Source organism: Eschrichtius robustus, chromosome 11 (genome assembly GCF_028021215.1).
Source record: "Eschrichtius robustus isolate mEscRob2 chromosome 11, mEscRob2.pri, whole genome shotgun sequence".
Classification (NCBI taxonomy): Eukaryota; Metazoa; Chordata; class Mammalia; order Artiodactyla; family Eschrichtiidae; genus Eschrichtius; species Eschrichtius robustus.
This window is the reverse complement of record NC_090834.1, coordinates 21,891,543-21,908,876: the sequence shown is the minus strand read 5'-3', so window position 1 is coordinate 21,908,876 and position 17,334 is coordinate 21,891,543. Positions and strand designations below refer to the sequence as shown.

General features: G+C 37.7%; 1 protein-coding gene across 5 annotated transcripts in view; it reads left to right on the top strand.

Moving 5' to 3' along the window:
- ARHGAP20 (Rho GTPase activating protein 20) overlaps positions 1-17,334 on the top strand; it is a 138,144-nt gene that overhangs the window by 70,997 nt on the left and 49,813 nt on the right. For 4 of the 5 annotated variants that reach the window (XM_068556246.1, XM_068556242.1, XM_068556244.1 and 1 more), the window contains exons 3-4: positions 6,915-7,079; positions 14,845-14,994. In XM_068556246.1, the coding sequence (XP_068412347.1) occupies positions 6,915-7,079; positions 14,845-14,994 (315 nt within the window). The remainder of the gene's footprint in view (positions 1-6,914; positions 7,080-14,844; positions 14,995-17,334) is intronic. The other variant, XM_068556243.1, reaches the window with a different exon arrangement.

Genomic DNA, 17,334 nt, shown 5'->3' with positions numbered 1-17,334 from the left:
TCAAAGTCCCCTATTATTATTGTGTTACTGTCGATTTCTCCCTTTATGCCCGTTAACATTGGCTTTATGTACTTAGGTGCTCCAATGTTGGGTCCATATATATTTACAATTGTTCTATCTTCTTAGATTGATCCCTTCATCATTATGTAGTATCCTTCTTTAACAGTCTTTACTGTATAGTCTCTTTTGTCTGATATAAGGTAGCAATACTTACATTACTTTCTTTTGATTTCCATTTGCATGGAATATCTTTTTTCATACCCTTACTTTCAGTCTGTGTGTGTCTTCAGATCTGAAGCAAGTCTCTTGTAGGCAGCACATATTTAGGTCTGGTTTTTGTGTCCATTCAGTTACTCTGTGTTTTGATTGTAGAATTTAGTCCATGTACATTTAAGGTAATTATTGATATGTATGTTCTTATTGCCATTTTGTTACTTGTTTTGGGGTTGTTATTGTAGGTCTTTTTTCTTCTTTCTTCTTTTATTCTCTTCTCTTGTGATTTGATGACTGTCTTTAGTGTTATGTTTGGATTCCTTTTTCTTTTTTTGTGTATATCTATTATAGATTGTTGGTTTATTGTTACCATGAGGCTTTTATGTAGCCGTGTGTGTGTGTGTGTATACACAATTATTTAAAGTCGCTGATCTCTTAAGTTTGAAAGCAGTTTAACAACCCTGCATTTTTACCTGCCCCCCGTGTTTACTGTTTGTGACATCATATTTTACATCCTTTTGTGTATCTCTTAACTACTTGCTGTATATATAGATGATTTTACTACTTTTGTCCTTTAACCTTCCTACTAGCTTTATATGTGGTTGGCCTACTACCTTTACTGTATATTTGCCATTACCAATGAGATTTTTCCTTTCATAATTTTCATATTTCTAGTTGTGGCCTTTTCTGTTTAGAGAAATCACTTTAACATTTTTTATAAAGTTGGTTTTGTGGTGCTGAACTCTTACCTCTTGCTTCTCTGTAAAACTTTTGATCTCTCCTCCAAATCTGAAGGAAAGCCTTGCTGGGTAGAGATTTCGTGGTTGTAGATTTTTCTCTTTCATCATTGAAAATATATCATGTCACTTCCTTCTGGCCTGCAGATTTTCTGCTGAAAAGTCAGCTGATTGCCTTCTGAGAGTTCCTTTGTGTAAGTTGTTGCTTTTCCCTTGCTGCTTTTCATAAGTATTCTATCTTTATTTTTAGCCATTTTAATTACAGTGTGTTTTGGGGTTGTCCTCTTTGGGTTGATTCTGTATGAGACTGTTTCTTTTCTCAACTTAGGGAAGTTTTCAGTTTTCATGTCTTCAAATATGTTCTCTGCCCCTTTCACTCTCTCTTGTCCTTCTGGCATCCCTGTATGGGGAATATTGGGAATATTGGTGCACTAGATGTTGTCCTAGAGCTCTCAAACTGTCCTTATTCCTTTTCATTCTTTTTGCTGTTCAGCATCAGTGATTTCCACTACCCTGGCTACTAGCTTGCTGATTCATTCTTCTGTATCATTTAGTCTACTGTTGATTGCTTCTAGCGTATTTTTCATTTCAGTTATTGTATTCTTCATCTCTGTTTGTGTGTTCTTTAAATTTTCTAACTCTTTGTTAAAAACTTCTGACTTCTCACTCTGTGCATCCATTCTATTCCCAAGTTCTTTGATCACCTTTACAGTCACTACCCTAAACTTCTTTTCATGTAGATTTCCTATCTTCACTTCACTTAATTCTTTTCCTGCGGTTTTTATCTTGTTCCTTTGTCTGGAACATTTTCCTCTGTCGCCTCATTTTGCCTAAGTTGCTCTATTTTTATATATCTGGTAGATTGGTTATGATTACTAACCTTGGAGAAGTTGCCTTTTGTAGGGTATGTCCTATGTGTTCCAGTAGCACACTCCCCTCTCATCACCCAATCTATATGCTCTAGAAGTTTCCCCTATGAGGGCTGCATGTATCCTTCTGTTGTGGCAGGCTGACTATGTAGATGGTCTGGAGGCTTGGATGGCCCAGGGTCTTGCCTTGTGCAGAGGCTGCCAGCCACTGGTTGTTAGGACTGGGTCACAAAGTAGCTGACTGTGGAACCCCAGGGGGCCCCGGGGCTTATGCTGTCTCACTGGTTTGCAGAGTCAGGGTCCAGAAGACTCCAGGGCTATTGCCTACCCACTGGTAGGTGAAGCCAGGTCCTGGGGTTCATGCTGGACTATTGCCAGGCAGAGCTGGGTCCTGGAATCTGGTTGCAGAGCCCAGGGATCCCAGAGTTGGTGTCAGGTCACTGGTTGGGGGAGGGTTTCCTGATACAGTTGGGTATGGGGTCCAGGGTGTCTCAGAGCTTGTGTCAGCCTGCTAGTGGGCAGGGCTGAGGCCCAGCTGGTCTCACAGCAAAGTCTGGCCTGCTGTGAGCAGGCCAGGTACCATAGGCTGCAGGATAGTTGTTTACTTGTGTCTGCCCCCTGGTGGGTAAGACTGGTCTAGAGGCTGGTGCAGGCTTCCTATAGGGCAGTGGGGGACCCAGGGGCTTCCAGAGATGGTGCCTGCCCAATGGTGAATGGAGCTGTGTCCAGGGCCTTCTGGTGGTCAGGGCCATGTCTAGAGGCATGTCTAGAGGTGGCTGTGGACTCAGGAGGTCTTCAGGCAGCCTGTCTGCTGATGGGTGGAACTTTGTCCCCACCCAGTTAGTTGCTTGGCCTGAGGCATCCCAGCACTGACACCTACAGGCTGTTGGGGCTATGTCTTGGCACTAATGAGCGAGAGGGAGCATCCCACAATGTCACCTGCAAGCACCAGCTTCCACGTAGTAGAAGAAGCTTCCAAGAATGGTTGCCACCAGTGTCTATTTCCCCAGGGTGAGCCACAGCCACCCACCCCCTGCCTGTCTGGGGGACTCTCCAAGACCAGCAGATAGGTCTGTCCCAGGCTTCTATCAAATTACTGCTTTTGCCCTGGGTCCTGGTACATGTGAGATTTTGGGTGCACCCTTTAAGAGTGAAGTCTCTATTTCCCCCCAGTCCTGTGGGGCTCCTGAAATTAAGCCCTGCTCCCTTCAGAGTTGAATGCTCTGGGGGCTTGTCTTCCTGGTACAAGACCCCTGGGCTGGGGAACCTGATGTGGGGCTCAGAGCTCTCACTTCAGTGGGATGACCTCTGCAATGTAATTATTCTTCCGTTTGTGGGTCACCCACCCTAGGGTATGGGACTTGACTATATCACAAGTCCACCCCTCCTACCTATCTCGTTGTGGTTCCTTCTTTATGTCCTTAGTTGTAGAAGATCTTTTCTGATAGGTTCTGGTCTTTTTCAGCAATGGTTGTTCTGCATATAGTTGTGATTTTGGTGTGTTTGTGAGAGGAGGTGAGCTCAAGGTCTTTCTCTTCTGCTGTCTTGGCCCAACCTCTCTCATCAGTAATCTTAATTCCACCTTTTGAGTACATGTTAATATAGTTAGTCACGTATACAAATTATAAAAGGAATTTAAAGACCTTCTACTCCAACTGCCTTACTTTACAGTGAGGAAACTGAGGCAGCCAAAATAACTCACCATGTCACACTACTTAGGAAAAAGTCTTAGATTAGCCCACACCCTCCCCTACCCCCATCAAGTCCTAAACTGCTGAGCTCAACTGCCATGGGTGGAGGAGGAATCTGAGTCAGTATGAATGAAGTTCTTTTCCTTTTGAAAGGCTACATGGAATTTTTTAAAGTAAGTGTTTTGAACATACTTAACTTGTAAGTCCCCTTCACTTAATAGCAGTGTGTTTTAACTGCTATGAACATCAGCTTCCAAATCTGTAAAATGAGGGATGATACCTACCTTCAGGGCTTAGGTATTGTTTCTCTCTTCTTCCTCCCTTTCCTCTTAAAGTCACCTTCTAGTGTTAAGCTGTTGAAAAATAACCAGATTTACTGCTTTAATTCTTCACTATTCTTTTCACTCCTCACCTCAAACCCTAGACCATGTGAGTTCTGCCCTCACCATTTTCCTGGAACTGCTTTGTTGAAGGTCTTAATGAACAACTGATGACTTTTTTCCCAGACATCTTCTCAGTCTTCAACTTGTTATCCCCTTCACCAGTTTCAGTACTACAGACCACCACTGCTTTTTATTATTCTTTTTCTGCTGCTTTATTCACTTACTCTCCATCTTGTTCACAGATTCTCCTCCTTTCTTCACCCCTTCAGATTACATTTTTTTCAGGGATGTGTTTCTGCCTTTTTTCTTATTCTTTGCCCCTTTGGGCAGTTCTAGTCATTCCCATAGTATTTTTATGCAACTGTCTTTGTATGATAACAGATATGACATCTCTTTTAAGTGCTGGCTGCCTGCCTTATCTCCCCATGGCACCTAGTCCCCTGGTAATTTCACACTCAGTACATTTGAAGCTGCACTCATCTCTTCTTCCCCAGCCACAATGTGTTTTCTCTCCTGTGTTCTTCATCTTCGTTAATCTCAAAAATGTGTATGTGAATATAGGAGACTTAGATTATCCAAAGCAATTTTAAAAAAGAAAAAGTTGGTAGATTTATACTACCTAATTTCATGATTTACTGTAAAGATAGAATAATAAGGCAGTGTGGTTCTGGCATAGATTAATTCTTAAAAAGATCAGTGAAACAGAATAGACAGCCTAGAAATAGACCCATGGTCTACAGTCATGTGATTTTCAACAAAGGTACCAAAGCAATCCACTGAGGAAAGGAAATCCTTTTGTGCATATGGTGCTGGAACAATATGGTATTCGTATAGAAAAACAAAATGAAGCTTAACACCTACCTTATGCCATAAACCAAAATTAATTTTAGATAGATCATAGACTTAGATGTAAAAACTAAAATCATACAGAGTTTAGTGGAAAACATAGGAGAGTATCTTCATGACTTAGGGGTAGGCAAAGATTTCTTAGAAAGGACACAGAAAACAAATACCATTTTAAAAATGATAAATTAGACTTCATCAAAATTAAAAACTTTTTAAGTTTTAAGAAAATGTACAGGCAAATCACAGACTGGGAGAAAATATTTGCAAAACATTTGACAGAGGATATATATATGTGTATATATATGTATATGTATATGCATATAGGTGTGTATGTGTATATGTGTATATGTGTTTGTATATATGTATATCAGGAGATAGATAGATAGATAGATCCAGGATATATAAAAAAATTCCTACAACTCAATAATAAAAAGATACATAACACAATCTTTTTAAGTAGGCAAAATATTTGGAGACAATTCACAAATTAATATATACAAATAACCAATAAGAACATGTGTTCAACATTATTAGTCATCAGAGAAATGCAAATTAAAATCTTAATGAGACGCTACTATATATCCACTAGAATGGCCAAAATTTAAAAGATTGATAATGCAAATGTTGACACAGTTGTGAAGTAACTAGAATTATCCTGCACTATTGTTGAAAATATAAATTGGTACAACCACTTTGGAAAACTTACTGGTAGTTTTTTTCTAAAAATAAACATAACACCTATACTGTGACCCAGCAGTTCCACTGTGAGATATTTCTCCAAGAAAAATGTAAACATAGGTCATAAAAAAGACCAATAGAAGTTTAATAGCAGTTTTATTCATAATAGCTAAAAACTAGAGAGAGCCCACGTGTCCATCAGTAGGAGTATAAATAAGCAAATTGATATATTTATACAGTGGAATACTGTTCATCAATATAAAGGAATGGATTACTAGTAAACGTAACAAAAACATGCTGAGTAAGAAATATCTTACACGAAAAGAGTACATACTAAGGTTTTGTTAATATGAAATTCTAGAATAGGCAAAACTAATCTTCAGTGAGGAAAAAAATCATAATAATGGTTGCCTTGGGGTTGATGGAGTAGGGATTGACTGTTGTAAGGAATTTGAGGGACTTGGGGTCTGATCAATGAAAAAACTATGACCCTTGGACAGGTTTGCATAAGAAAGGAAGTCCCTTACAGCATGAGACAATCTAGAGGTTTATGGCCAAAGGACCACCATCCAAAAAAGGAGGAGGGCAAGGGAATTCCTGAGGTGAAGGAGATTGGAGTGGGTGGCTCTGGAGATTACATGTCTAAATGATGTTGCTCAGTAGCACGGTGGGGAGTCTGGGTCAGAGAGCTCCAAAGGTAGTAGTGACTTGGGTCTTATAACCACAAGGCTCTGTCTTATCAATGGCTAGCAGGTGTGGGTGTAGTTTTGTGGAGTATACAAAGCAGGCAAGCTATAAAATGGTTAAAAATCTGCTTGTTTTGGGTTATTTTTTAAATAATTGGGTGTATAAAAATGTTAGTTTAGTTCCAGCAGACTTTGGAGCTAATGGATCTCAGCCTGCAACAAAGAGATAAACAACTTGAGCCAATACAAAGAGGCCGTCTTCATCTAATTAATATAACAACTGAAAAGGGATAAGAGGAAATTTTTTGGAGTGATAATAATGTTCTATATCTTGATAAGGGTTTAAATTACACAAGTGAATACATTTGTCAAAACTCAGAAAATATACATCTAAGAATTGTGCATTTCATTGTACATGATATGCATGCTGAAGTATTTAGGGGGAAATGTACTGCTGTATGCAGTTTTTACTGAAATGTCAAAAATAGAATGGGTTAATTGAGAGAGAGTTAGATAGGTATCTGATAAAGCAAGTACAGTAGAATTTTAATGGTAGAATCTAGTTTGGGATATACATATGTTTATTATAAAACTTTTAATTTTGCTTTTTGTTTAAAAAATTTTATAATAAAATATTAAGGGCTACCATGTGGAGACAGACTGAGGGACCTGTTAGAAAACTATGCCATTGCATTAAAAAAATTATAGAGCTTTATATTTCTTGACCAAATTTAACCTATAATTTTTTGTAGAAACTCAATCCTATATTTGATCATTTGACTAAAGATCTGTGGTGTTTGATCTGTTACAGGGAAAGTCCTTCTGCTAACGTGGACACATGTGCATTTCTGTCATCATTTTTGTGCTCCAATAGGACTCTGTTAATTGATGGCCGGGTAGAACTGAAAAGAGGTCTGCAGAGGCAGGAGCGACATCTTTTCCTGTTCAATGATCTGTTTATCGTGGCCAAAATCAAGTAGGTATACTGGACACTGTCTCCTGGTTATCATAAAATTGCATTTCCACCAACAAAGGTAACCTTTCTATTCAATGTTCACTGTAAGAATATCTGGCCTCTGTTACCATACTAATATCTGAAGTGAGTTTTATGTTTGTTTTGTTTTGATTTGGTTTTGAAAAGATGTTGCAATTATTTATTCATTCAACAAGTGTTCATTTAAGTCCCACTCTGTGCCATGCTCTGAATAAATAAAGGGGATACGGTGAAGAATGTGATGGGTACAGTCCCTGCTTTTTGATGCTTTCATTCTAATGTGTGTAGGGAGAAATGACAAATTGTTCTTAATGCTGTGAAGAAAATACGGTGAAGTGAAATATGGGATATATGTTAGGTAGGTATAGTCGGGGGGAAAAAAATCAATGAAGAATGAAAAACAACTAGCCATTCAGATATTAGGAAGATGGGTATTCTAGGCAGAGGGAACAGCAGGTACAAGGGTGGTAGGGAAAGTTTGGCCCTTTGGAGGAGTTAAAAGAAGGCCAGCATAATAAGCAGGAAGAGAGTAATATAAATTGAGATTGGAGAAATAGACAAGGATCAAGTTATCAGGACCTTTGTGGGCTGCATTAATTATCTATTAATTATCTATTGCTGTATAACAGATTACCCCAAAACATAACAGTTTATGATTACAAACGTCTTATACATTTTCTCTGAGTCAGGAATCTGGGAATGGCTTAGCTAGTGGTTCTGCCTCAGGGGCCCTCATGAGGTTGCAGTCAAGCTGTTGAACCAGGGTTATAGTCATCTCAGAGCTTAACTGGAGAGAATCTTGAAACTTCCCAGATCACTTATGTGGATCCTGGCAGGCCTCAGTTCCACAATGGCTGCTTTCCAGAGTTCTTCTCCATGTAAGTTTCTCCACAGGGCTGCTTGTAACATGGTATTGTTTCCTTCAAAGTGAAAGATCCAAGAGAGTGAGGAAGAGAGTATTAAAGGGAGAGAACACCTAAAATAGAAGCTGCAGTCTTTTATAACCTAATTTTGAAAGTAGCATACCATCATTTCTGATGTAGGCTATTGGCCACACAGATCAACCTTGGTACAATTGGAAGGGAACTACAGAAGAGTGTGAGTATTAGGAAGCTGGGATCATTGGGAGCCATCTTGGAGGATGGGTACCACAAAGGCTATGATAGGAGTTTGGATTTTATTCCAAATGGTTTTAATTACGGGAGTAGAATAATGTACATATTTTAAAAATATTGTTCTGGCTATGATAGGTAATGGATTAGAGGACAGAAAAGAGTAGAAGCAAGGAGACTGGACAGGAGGTTATTGTAGTAGTCCTGATGAGATATAATGAAGACTTTATCTGGGGAAATGGCAGTTACAGGAAGGACGGAGACTATTTGGAATATACTTTAGAGGTAACCGAAAGAATTCACTTTTCGCTCAACACTAAATGCCAGTGCAGTTATCATCCAACCTAGAACACGATAGTTACAACTTGCTCTATCCCCCATTCTCACTGTTTATGAAACATCATAAAAGAGTAGTTTAACAAATCCAATCTCATCAAAGAGATTTTTTGTCACTAGAGAATAGTAAACTTTTTTCTGCTATCTGTACCCTCACACCTAAGTTATGCCATGTCACAAATAAGATGTGGGTGGGGGAGGAGATCAAGATTGTGGAGTAAGAGGGTGCTGAGCTCACCTCCCTCCACAAACACATCAAAAGTACATCTACATGAAAATAAATTCTCACTGAAAACAAACTGGAGACTGGCAGAAAGACTCTTCGGCAACCAAGGCTGTAAAGAAAGATCCACAGGGAGTCAGGAAGGAAGGGAGGATAAGCAATCAGGTCAAGACTCACATCCCTAGGAAGGGACAGAGAAGAGGAGGGAGATATCATGGGCTTGCAGATCCTCCCTGGGGAGGGAGGGGTTTGAACCACGTATTGGACACCCCAGCCAGCACTAGGAAGACAAGTCCCCTTAGTTGGTTTGAAAACCACTGACTGACAGGAGGGCTGTAAGAAACCGAGACTCCACCCATGAAGAAATGGACACACTCTTGCTTACTCCCAAAACAAGGCAGAGGAAGCAGATTAAAACTGCCCAGGGCTTTGACAATAGTGAACACCCCAGCCTCGCCTCTAACTCTGGCGCAATTACCAACTAAGATGAAGGTTACTGTTGCCGAGGCAAGTGAGCACTTGCAGGGGATGGAGCCAGCTCAGACCCAGCACTGCAGTTAAATGCGGCAAAGATGTTTATTGCTGGCATTCACAGAGGGCAGCAGATCAGGAGCTGTCTGAAGCTCTGACTGACATGCTGGAGCCGTCCCAGTGTGCGCCCTAGCTGCACCAGGTGCCTGCTCCAAATCCCTCTTGCTGCATCGCTACTCCCCTCTGGGGTGAAGGTACCATGGCTGGGAGAGGGGAGAGTGCATACTTAGAGGAACAGAACCAGCTCATATCTGACCCTCAGGGCTTCTGCTCCAACAGTATGGACCTGACCCTGCCACAAATAGGGTGGTGATAGCTACTGAACATAAGAGAAGCTCTAGTTTACACCTGGCTCTGGCTCTAGGCCTCTGTCTCCAGCCCTACCTCTCACCAAGGTGATAGCTGCCAACACACCCTGGGGGAAGATATGACCCACGCTCAATTCAGATCCAGCTCTCCCACCAAAGCCACTGAGAACACACATACTTGAATAGGAATACTCCCACACAAGGACACTGCTTCAAGACTGGGATAGGTAAGTATTCACCTAATTTCATAGAGACAGAGAAAGTTAAACGAAATGAGAAGAAAGAGGAATTTGTTTCAAACAAAAGAACAAGAAAAAAACCCTGAAAAAACAACGAATGAAACAGATAAATAACTTATCAGATAAAGAGTTCAAAGTAATAGTAATAAAAAAGCTAATTGAACTTGGGAAAAGAATAGATGAACACAGTGAGAATTTTGACAAGGAACTAGAAAATATAAAAAGTACCTGTCAGAGCTTAAGAATACAATAACTGAAATGAAAAACACTCTAGAAGGAATTAACAGACTAGATGATACAAAAGAATGCATAAGTGATCTAGAAGATAGAATAATGAAAATCACTAATCAAAAAGAAACTGTAGGACCACATCAAGCATACTAATATTTGTATTATACTGGTTCCAGAGGAGAAGAGAGAGAGAAACGGGCCAAAAAGGTATTTGTGGAAATTATGGCTGAAAATTTCCCAAACCTGAAGAAGGAAACAGATAACTAGGTGCAGGAACCATAGAGAGTCCCAAACAAGATGAAACCAAAGAGACCCACACCAAGACATACCACATTAAAATGGCAAAAGTTAAAGATAGACTTCTAAAGGCAGCAAGGGAAAAACAAAGTGTCACGTAAGGCAATCAGCTGATTTTTCTACAGAAACTTTGCAGGCCAGAACAGAATGGCATGATATATTAAAAGTGCTGAGAGGGAAAAACCTACAACCTAGGTTACTCTACCCAGCAAGGTTTTCATTCAGAATTGAAGGACAGATAAAAAACTTCTCAGACAAGCAAGAACTAAAAGAGCTCATCAGTACTAACTTGACCCTAAAACATGTTAAAGGGTCTTCTCTTAGTAGAAAAGAAAAGGCTACAACAAGAAGTAACAAATTACAGAAAAGGAAACATACAACTAATAAAGGAAAATATACAGTAAAGGCTGTGGATCAATGACATAAATAAGATATTATGAAGTCTAAAGGACAAAAATTGTAAAAATCAACTATAACTAAAATAAACAGTTAAGGGATAAATATGAACTTGTGAAATAGGACATCAAAAACACAAAATATGGGGGAAAGAAGAAAAAATGTAGATTTTTTTAGAATGTGTTTGAACTTAAATGACTATCAGTTTAAAACAAGTAGATATACGTCAACATATATGAACCCCATGGTAATCACAAATAAAAAAACCTACAATAGATACACGAAAACTAAAAAGAAAGGAACACAAACATTCCACTAAAGAAAATCATCAAACCACAAGAAAAAAGGAAACAGAAGAAAAAAAGGAACAGAGAGGAAAACAAAAACACCAGAAAACCAGTAACAAAGTGGCAATAAGAGTACCTATCAATAATCACTTTAAATGTCATTGGAAAAAAATACGTCAAAAAACATTGATTGTATTAAAAAGTCCAAGATCCATCTATATACTGCCTACAGGAGACTTACTTCACAGCTAAAGACACATACAGCCTGAAAGTGAGGGGATGGAAAAAGATATCTCATGCAAATGGAAAAGACAAGAAAGCTGGAGTAGCAATACTCATATCAGATAAAGTAGACTTTAGAACAAAGGCGATAACAAAAGACAAAGATGGGCATTAGGTAGGGATAAAGGGATCAATACAAGAAGAGGTATTATACTCATTGACATACATGCACCCAGTACAGGAGCATCTAAATATATCACGCAAATGTTAAAAGAGAGAAAATGTTAAAAGGGAGAAACTGACAATAATACAATAATAGTAGGGGATGTGAGCACCCCACTTACATCAATGAACAGATCATCCAGACAGAAAATCATTAAGGCAACAGTGTTCTTAAATGGCATAATAGACCAGGTGGACTTAATAGCTACAGCATGCTCCAACCAAACCCAGCAGAATACACATTCTTTTCAAGTGTACATGGAACATTCTCCAGGATGGATCACATACTAGGCCAGAAAACAACGTGTCATCAAATTTAACAGGGTAGAAATTATATCAAGCATCTTCCAATCACAACTGTATGAAACTGGAAATCAATTACAAAAAGAAAAATGGGAAAGTCACAAACATGTGGAGACTAAACAACATGCTACAAAAAAACCAATGGGTCAATGAAAAAATCAAAGAAGAAATCAGAAAATACCTTGAGACAGATGAAAGTGGAAACAGAACACTTCAGAGTTTATGATATGCAGCTAGAGTGGTTCTGAGAGGGAAGTTTATAGCAATACAGGCCTTCCTCAGGAAACAAGGAAAATCTCAAATAAACAACCTAACCTACCATCTAAAGGAGTTAGATAAAGAAGAACAATGAAAGCCCAAAGTCTTTCTTTCTTTGGCTAAGGTATTTTATTTGCTCCATTTTATGCTGAATGTTGACAATGTTTGCCTAAAATTGTTTTGAGTTTATTGTCGTTCTTTTCCATACTGAATTAGAGCAAGTATTAAAGCTGGATGCGACCTTAGGGACCACTTTTGATATTCATTAGAAAGCTGAATTAAAAGTTATTTTTCCTATAGAATTAGGGCTTTACATTTTTTAAAAACAATGTTTATGAGCTTCAGAGTATTTAGAAAGAAGCTGATATTATCTCTGTTAATAGCCATAGAGCACCTATTTGGAATTTACTAAAAGGAAATGAAAGTAGTTATTTCATACCCTCTTAAGCCATCACTATTCTCATATTTTATTTCCTAAACAAATAGGGAAGTAATGATGAATTCTGTGTAGGTCAAAAAGATGAGGAGAAAAAAAGTTCTGATTATTAATTCATTACCAGTAGAATTACCATCAGATACTTGTGGAATATACCATATTCTGTACCCCAAAACGTATTTAATAGACCATCTCCATCTTAGAATGAAGGGAAATCTCTCTAGAATCCTGTGTATTTCAACGGTTCACTGGAATTCATACTTTTAAATTTCCATTGGAATAGTCTAATACTGTTAGAAATTGAGAGTGAAAAATCCGAAGATACACACTGACCCTAATAATATCCATCTTAATATAAAGCTTTATTGGAATACTTGTTTTAAATATTTTTAAACTAGTACCTCTAGCTTTATGGACATAAATGTTCATGAGATTTCTCCCCTACTTCCATAATAAACAGTCCCATCAGAAAGCCTTGTAGGTAAGGAGATTTGAAAAAGTAAGTCTTAAGATAGTAAAGCTGAAGGAAACTTCATGGATACAAAGTCACCTCCAGGTGCTTTGTAAGAATGGCTATATCCAGGGCTTTTTATAGATACCTAATGGTTATGAGCATAAACAAGCTCAAGAGTCAACCCTGCTCAGGTTCGGATTCTAGCTCTGCTAGTTAAGCTGTTTGACTTTTGGCAAATTACTTAACCTCCCTGTGACAACATTTCCTCACCTCTAAAATGTTTGAGGATTAAACTTAACAATTTGTGTAAAGTGTTAACAGTGACTGGCAAATGGTAAGTTCTCAATAAATATTGGCCATTAGAATGGAAGTATTGTTTACACTTTTGGACAGTTCCTTGTTTTTTATATAATGAGGTGGAAATCTTGGTACTTTATTGATCTAGGGAAGGAATCGTTGGAATGGCTTTTTCCAAATCAATAGGTATACAAGTTCCCACATGGTATTTGAAGTATCTAATATAAAGAGAGGCCTGCATTAAAAAACTCAAAATGTATGAAAACAGATATGGAAACATACTTTTCCTTGGAAAAGATTCATAGTTTCAGTTTTATATTACCTAGATAGCTGCCATCAAGAAATAAGATTTTTAAAAGAAAAAAAAAGAAGTAGGATTTTACTTTTTAAAAAATTGAATGATTTATAACAATAGGGTGAAAAATACTGAAATGAAATATAGAATGAAGGCATTGTGCCTCAAGGCACTTTTCTATTGTACTTATATTGTGTGCCCTACAGGAAGCATAGATGAGCCTTTGAATCTAGATTATTCTTCATGTATAGTTCCTGAAAAATCCCTTTACATTTTATAAATCCTACTGAAGAATTTTAGCTTTAAATGTTCCATGAGGAGTTTTAGGGATACTTCCATATGAAGCATCTTTGATTTCATTTTAGCTTTTAATGTTTCCATAAATGGCTCTGAATGATAGGAAGTACCAAGGTTTCCCTGGGCATTCTCTTTATCCTTACCAGTGCCTTCTAACTCTTTAAATCTCAGGTCCATTATGAGCATTAAATCTGTAAACTAGGTCAAGAGATAGGATAGTGTCAATATCAGGGTTGTAAGGGGGATTAGATAGAAATTGTCAAAAAGCAATTTCATTGCCAGCTTAAAAGTAAATCACCTTCTCTGTACCCAGAGATAAATATTAATTGTATCAACTCTACTTAAATATAATACTTCCTGGCATCTTTTTTTTTTTTTCAGCTTAGTTTAGGGTCTATTTTTAGGCTACAGCTTTTTCAATTTTAGCCAAAATATAAGGGGAAATGGTTTAAAAAGGAAATTTAAAATAATCTTTGCTTCTAAAGACTAGAAAATCATAACCACTCAGTTGGAAATGCATTGTAAATTTCTCTAATTAATTCCAGTTTATATTTTTAGTGCATATAAAGTGAAATTTTTATAAATATTTTAATAAATAATGTTTATGTTTTATCTTTTATTCCACCACTCAAATATTTTTGGAAATAAGCAAATTGTAAATAATAAAAGAATTAATTTTTTATAACAGCAGTAAGTTTAAAATTAGGTTTTTGATCCAAATGCAATGCTCAACGTATAGAAAAATAAAGTTGCCAGTTTATGGCTATTTGCTGCCATAAATGCAGGCATGAGGACCAATACATCAAATGTTTCAATGGCCTTTTTGGGCTAAGGTAGCCAAACATTACAATTTACTGTGGTAGGCACTGAAGGTAAGAAAAATGAATAAAACGTTCTTTGCCCATGATTAGTGAAAACTGTCCTCTTATCACAAGTATAGAAGTTCTCATAAAATTTAAGAAACAGAATAACAAAAAATCCTGTCTGGTTTTTATCTTTCTAGATATAACAACAACTTTAAGATAAAAAATAAAATAAAATTAAGTGACATGTGGACGGCAAGCTGTGTGGATGAAGTGGGAGAAGGCAACACCAACGCCCTGAAATCCTTTGTCTTAGGCTGGCCCACAGTGAACTTCGTGGCCACTTTCAGGTGAGAACCATAGCTTGTCCTGTATTCACATGGGTTAGCTACTGTGAAATACAGTCAGCTATGTAATTTCTAGGATGGAGAGAAAAAAAGTTAATTCAGTTTTGTTCCCCTAATTTTTTAAAGAAAAATATTTTATTCTGATTGACCTATTCTGTTTTGCCAATAAGTTCATTTGTATTCTGAAGCCAATAACTCATCTTTTGGCACACCCCCAATAAAGACACCTATATGCCTTATGTTTCTCCCAAAGAGTTTTTTATTAAAATATGTGAAATGTAATGGTAAATATTGAGAACTCTTGGAATCATTTACCTTGGTTTAAGCTGTGATTTTTAAAGGGGCTACTGAAACACCTCAAAGACCATGGAAGAGGAATAGAGTGGTCAGAGCTCTAGGTCCCCCCCTCTCCAACATCCCCTTCCCTCATGTTTAGGTATTTTCTTTGTATATTGAGCTTTCAAGTTGGCTTTTTAAACCACTGAAACAGACCTTTTACTGAAACAAATTTTATAAAATACCCCAATTAAGCTTGAATAACTGGTTTACACTCCCAAATTTCTTAAAAACTAGTTTTTAATTATAGAAATAAATTTAATGTCATGAAATAATGTGCTTCCTAAACTGTACATCATGTTCTAATTTGCTATCTATAGAGATGTGACAATCAAAAGCAAATTTATGACTCAAGGAGTGAAAGTCAGTTTCCTAAGACTCATTCCTTGGCTGGGATGGAGTTGGAGAATGTACAAATAGAGAATCTTTGTGCTCTTATCTGAACGTGCTGATTGGCACTTTTCAGTTCAGAGTGAGCATACCAAAACTCAAACTTATGATTCTGAATGATTGCACCCTCAAGTCCAATATTTGTTTTACACTTAAAAGAGCTGGTCTTTATTTCATGCACACATTTTTCTTTCTACTTCTCTTCTCACTACCATCAGACTCCTCAGGCACCATCCTAAAGCCAGATAACTAAATGTTTTAAGCTGTTAATCTTCTAATAAAGGAAAGGCATGTCATTAAATTCTATTATGCACTATTGGCCTACCATAAGATATTAAGAACTTATTTGGAAGAAACATGTATTTGTATCATTCTCTGCATATCTTCTTTTCCATGACAGACTTCTCTAGATATTATCAATTCCTATTGTTTAATCTTAGAGTTTACAGCTGAAAGGAAGCGATTTCAAGTGAGGGATGGGACTACATGACGTCTTTAATCAAGGAGTTTCCATAAAACTTTTTTAAGAAGAAGGGAAAATGTAGAAACAAGTTTTGCATACACTGTAATTCCTCAAAAAGTATAGTACTTTAACTGAATGATTAACATCACTAGTGATGTGTGAGTATCATCTATGCTTTGATAGAATGTAATGAGGAGCAATTCACTTCTGTGGTATTTCTCCCCCAAACCCATAACCCCAGTCTAATCCTGAGAAAAATATCAGACAAGCCCAAATTGAGGGATGTTCTGTGGGGTTACCTGACCAGTAAGCCTCAAAATTGTCAAGGTCAGAAAAAAAAACAACCAGGAAAAGACACAAAAAAGGTCACTAAGGAGACATAATAACTAAATGCTATGTGGAATCCTCGAATGCATCCTAGAATAGAAAAAGGACATTAATGGAAAAGCTGGTGAAATCTGAATAGTCAATAGTTTAGTTAATGGTAAGGCACCAATATTGGTTTCTTAGTTTGACAAATGTGCCATGATAATGTAAGAGGATAACATTAGAGGAAACTAAAACTAGGTGTGAGGTATACAGGGATTCTCTGTACTCAATCTTTGCAACTTTTCTGAAAATCTAAAATTATTTCAAAATTAAAAGATTACTCTTAAAAAAAGTAGTGTTAAAGAGTTTGGACTCTGGTACGGCAGAGTGAGGTCTTAACAGACTGACCACTCTATAGATAACAACTGTAAACTCTGAACAAAACACAAACAACAACTCCCTGAAGGTTCTGGAAAGTGAACAAAAGTTGGCAGATTTTGGAGAAGAATTGAAACTTCTTTTTTTTTGTAATTTTATTATTTATTTATTTTTGGCTGTGTTGGGTCTTCATTGCTGCACGCGGGCTTTCTCTAGTTGCGACAAGTGGGGGCTACTCTTGTTGCAGAGCGCAGGCTCTAGGCACGTGGGCTTGCCCGGTAGTTGTGGCTCGCAGGCTCTAGAGCGCAGGCTCAGTGGTTGTGGCATACGAGCTTAGTTGCTCCGTGGCAAGTAAGATCTTCCCGGACCAGGGCTCGAACCCGTGTCCCTTGCATTGGGAGGTGGATTCTTAACCATTGTGCCATCAGGGAAGCACCGGCACTGGGCAAGTTTTCTGTTTTTAAGGC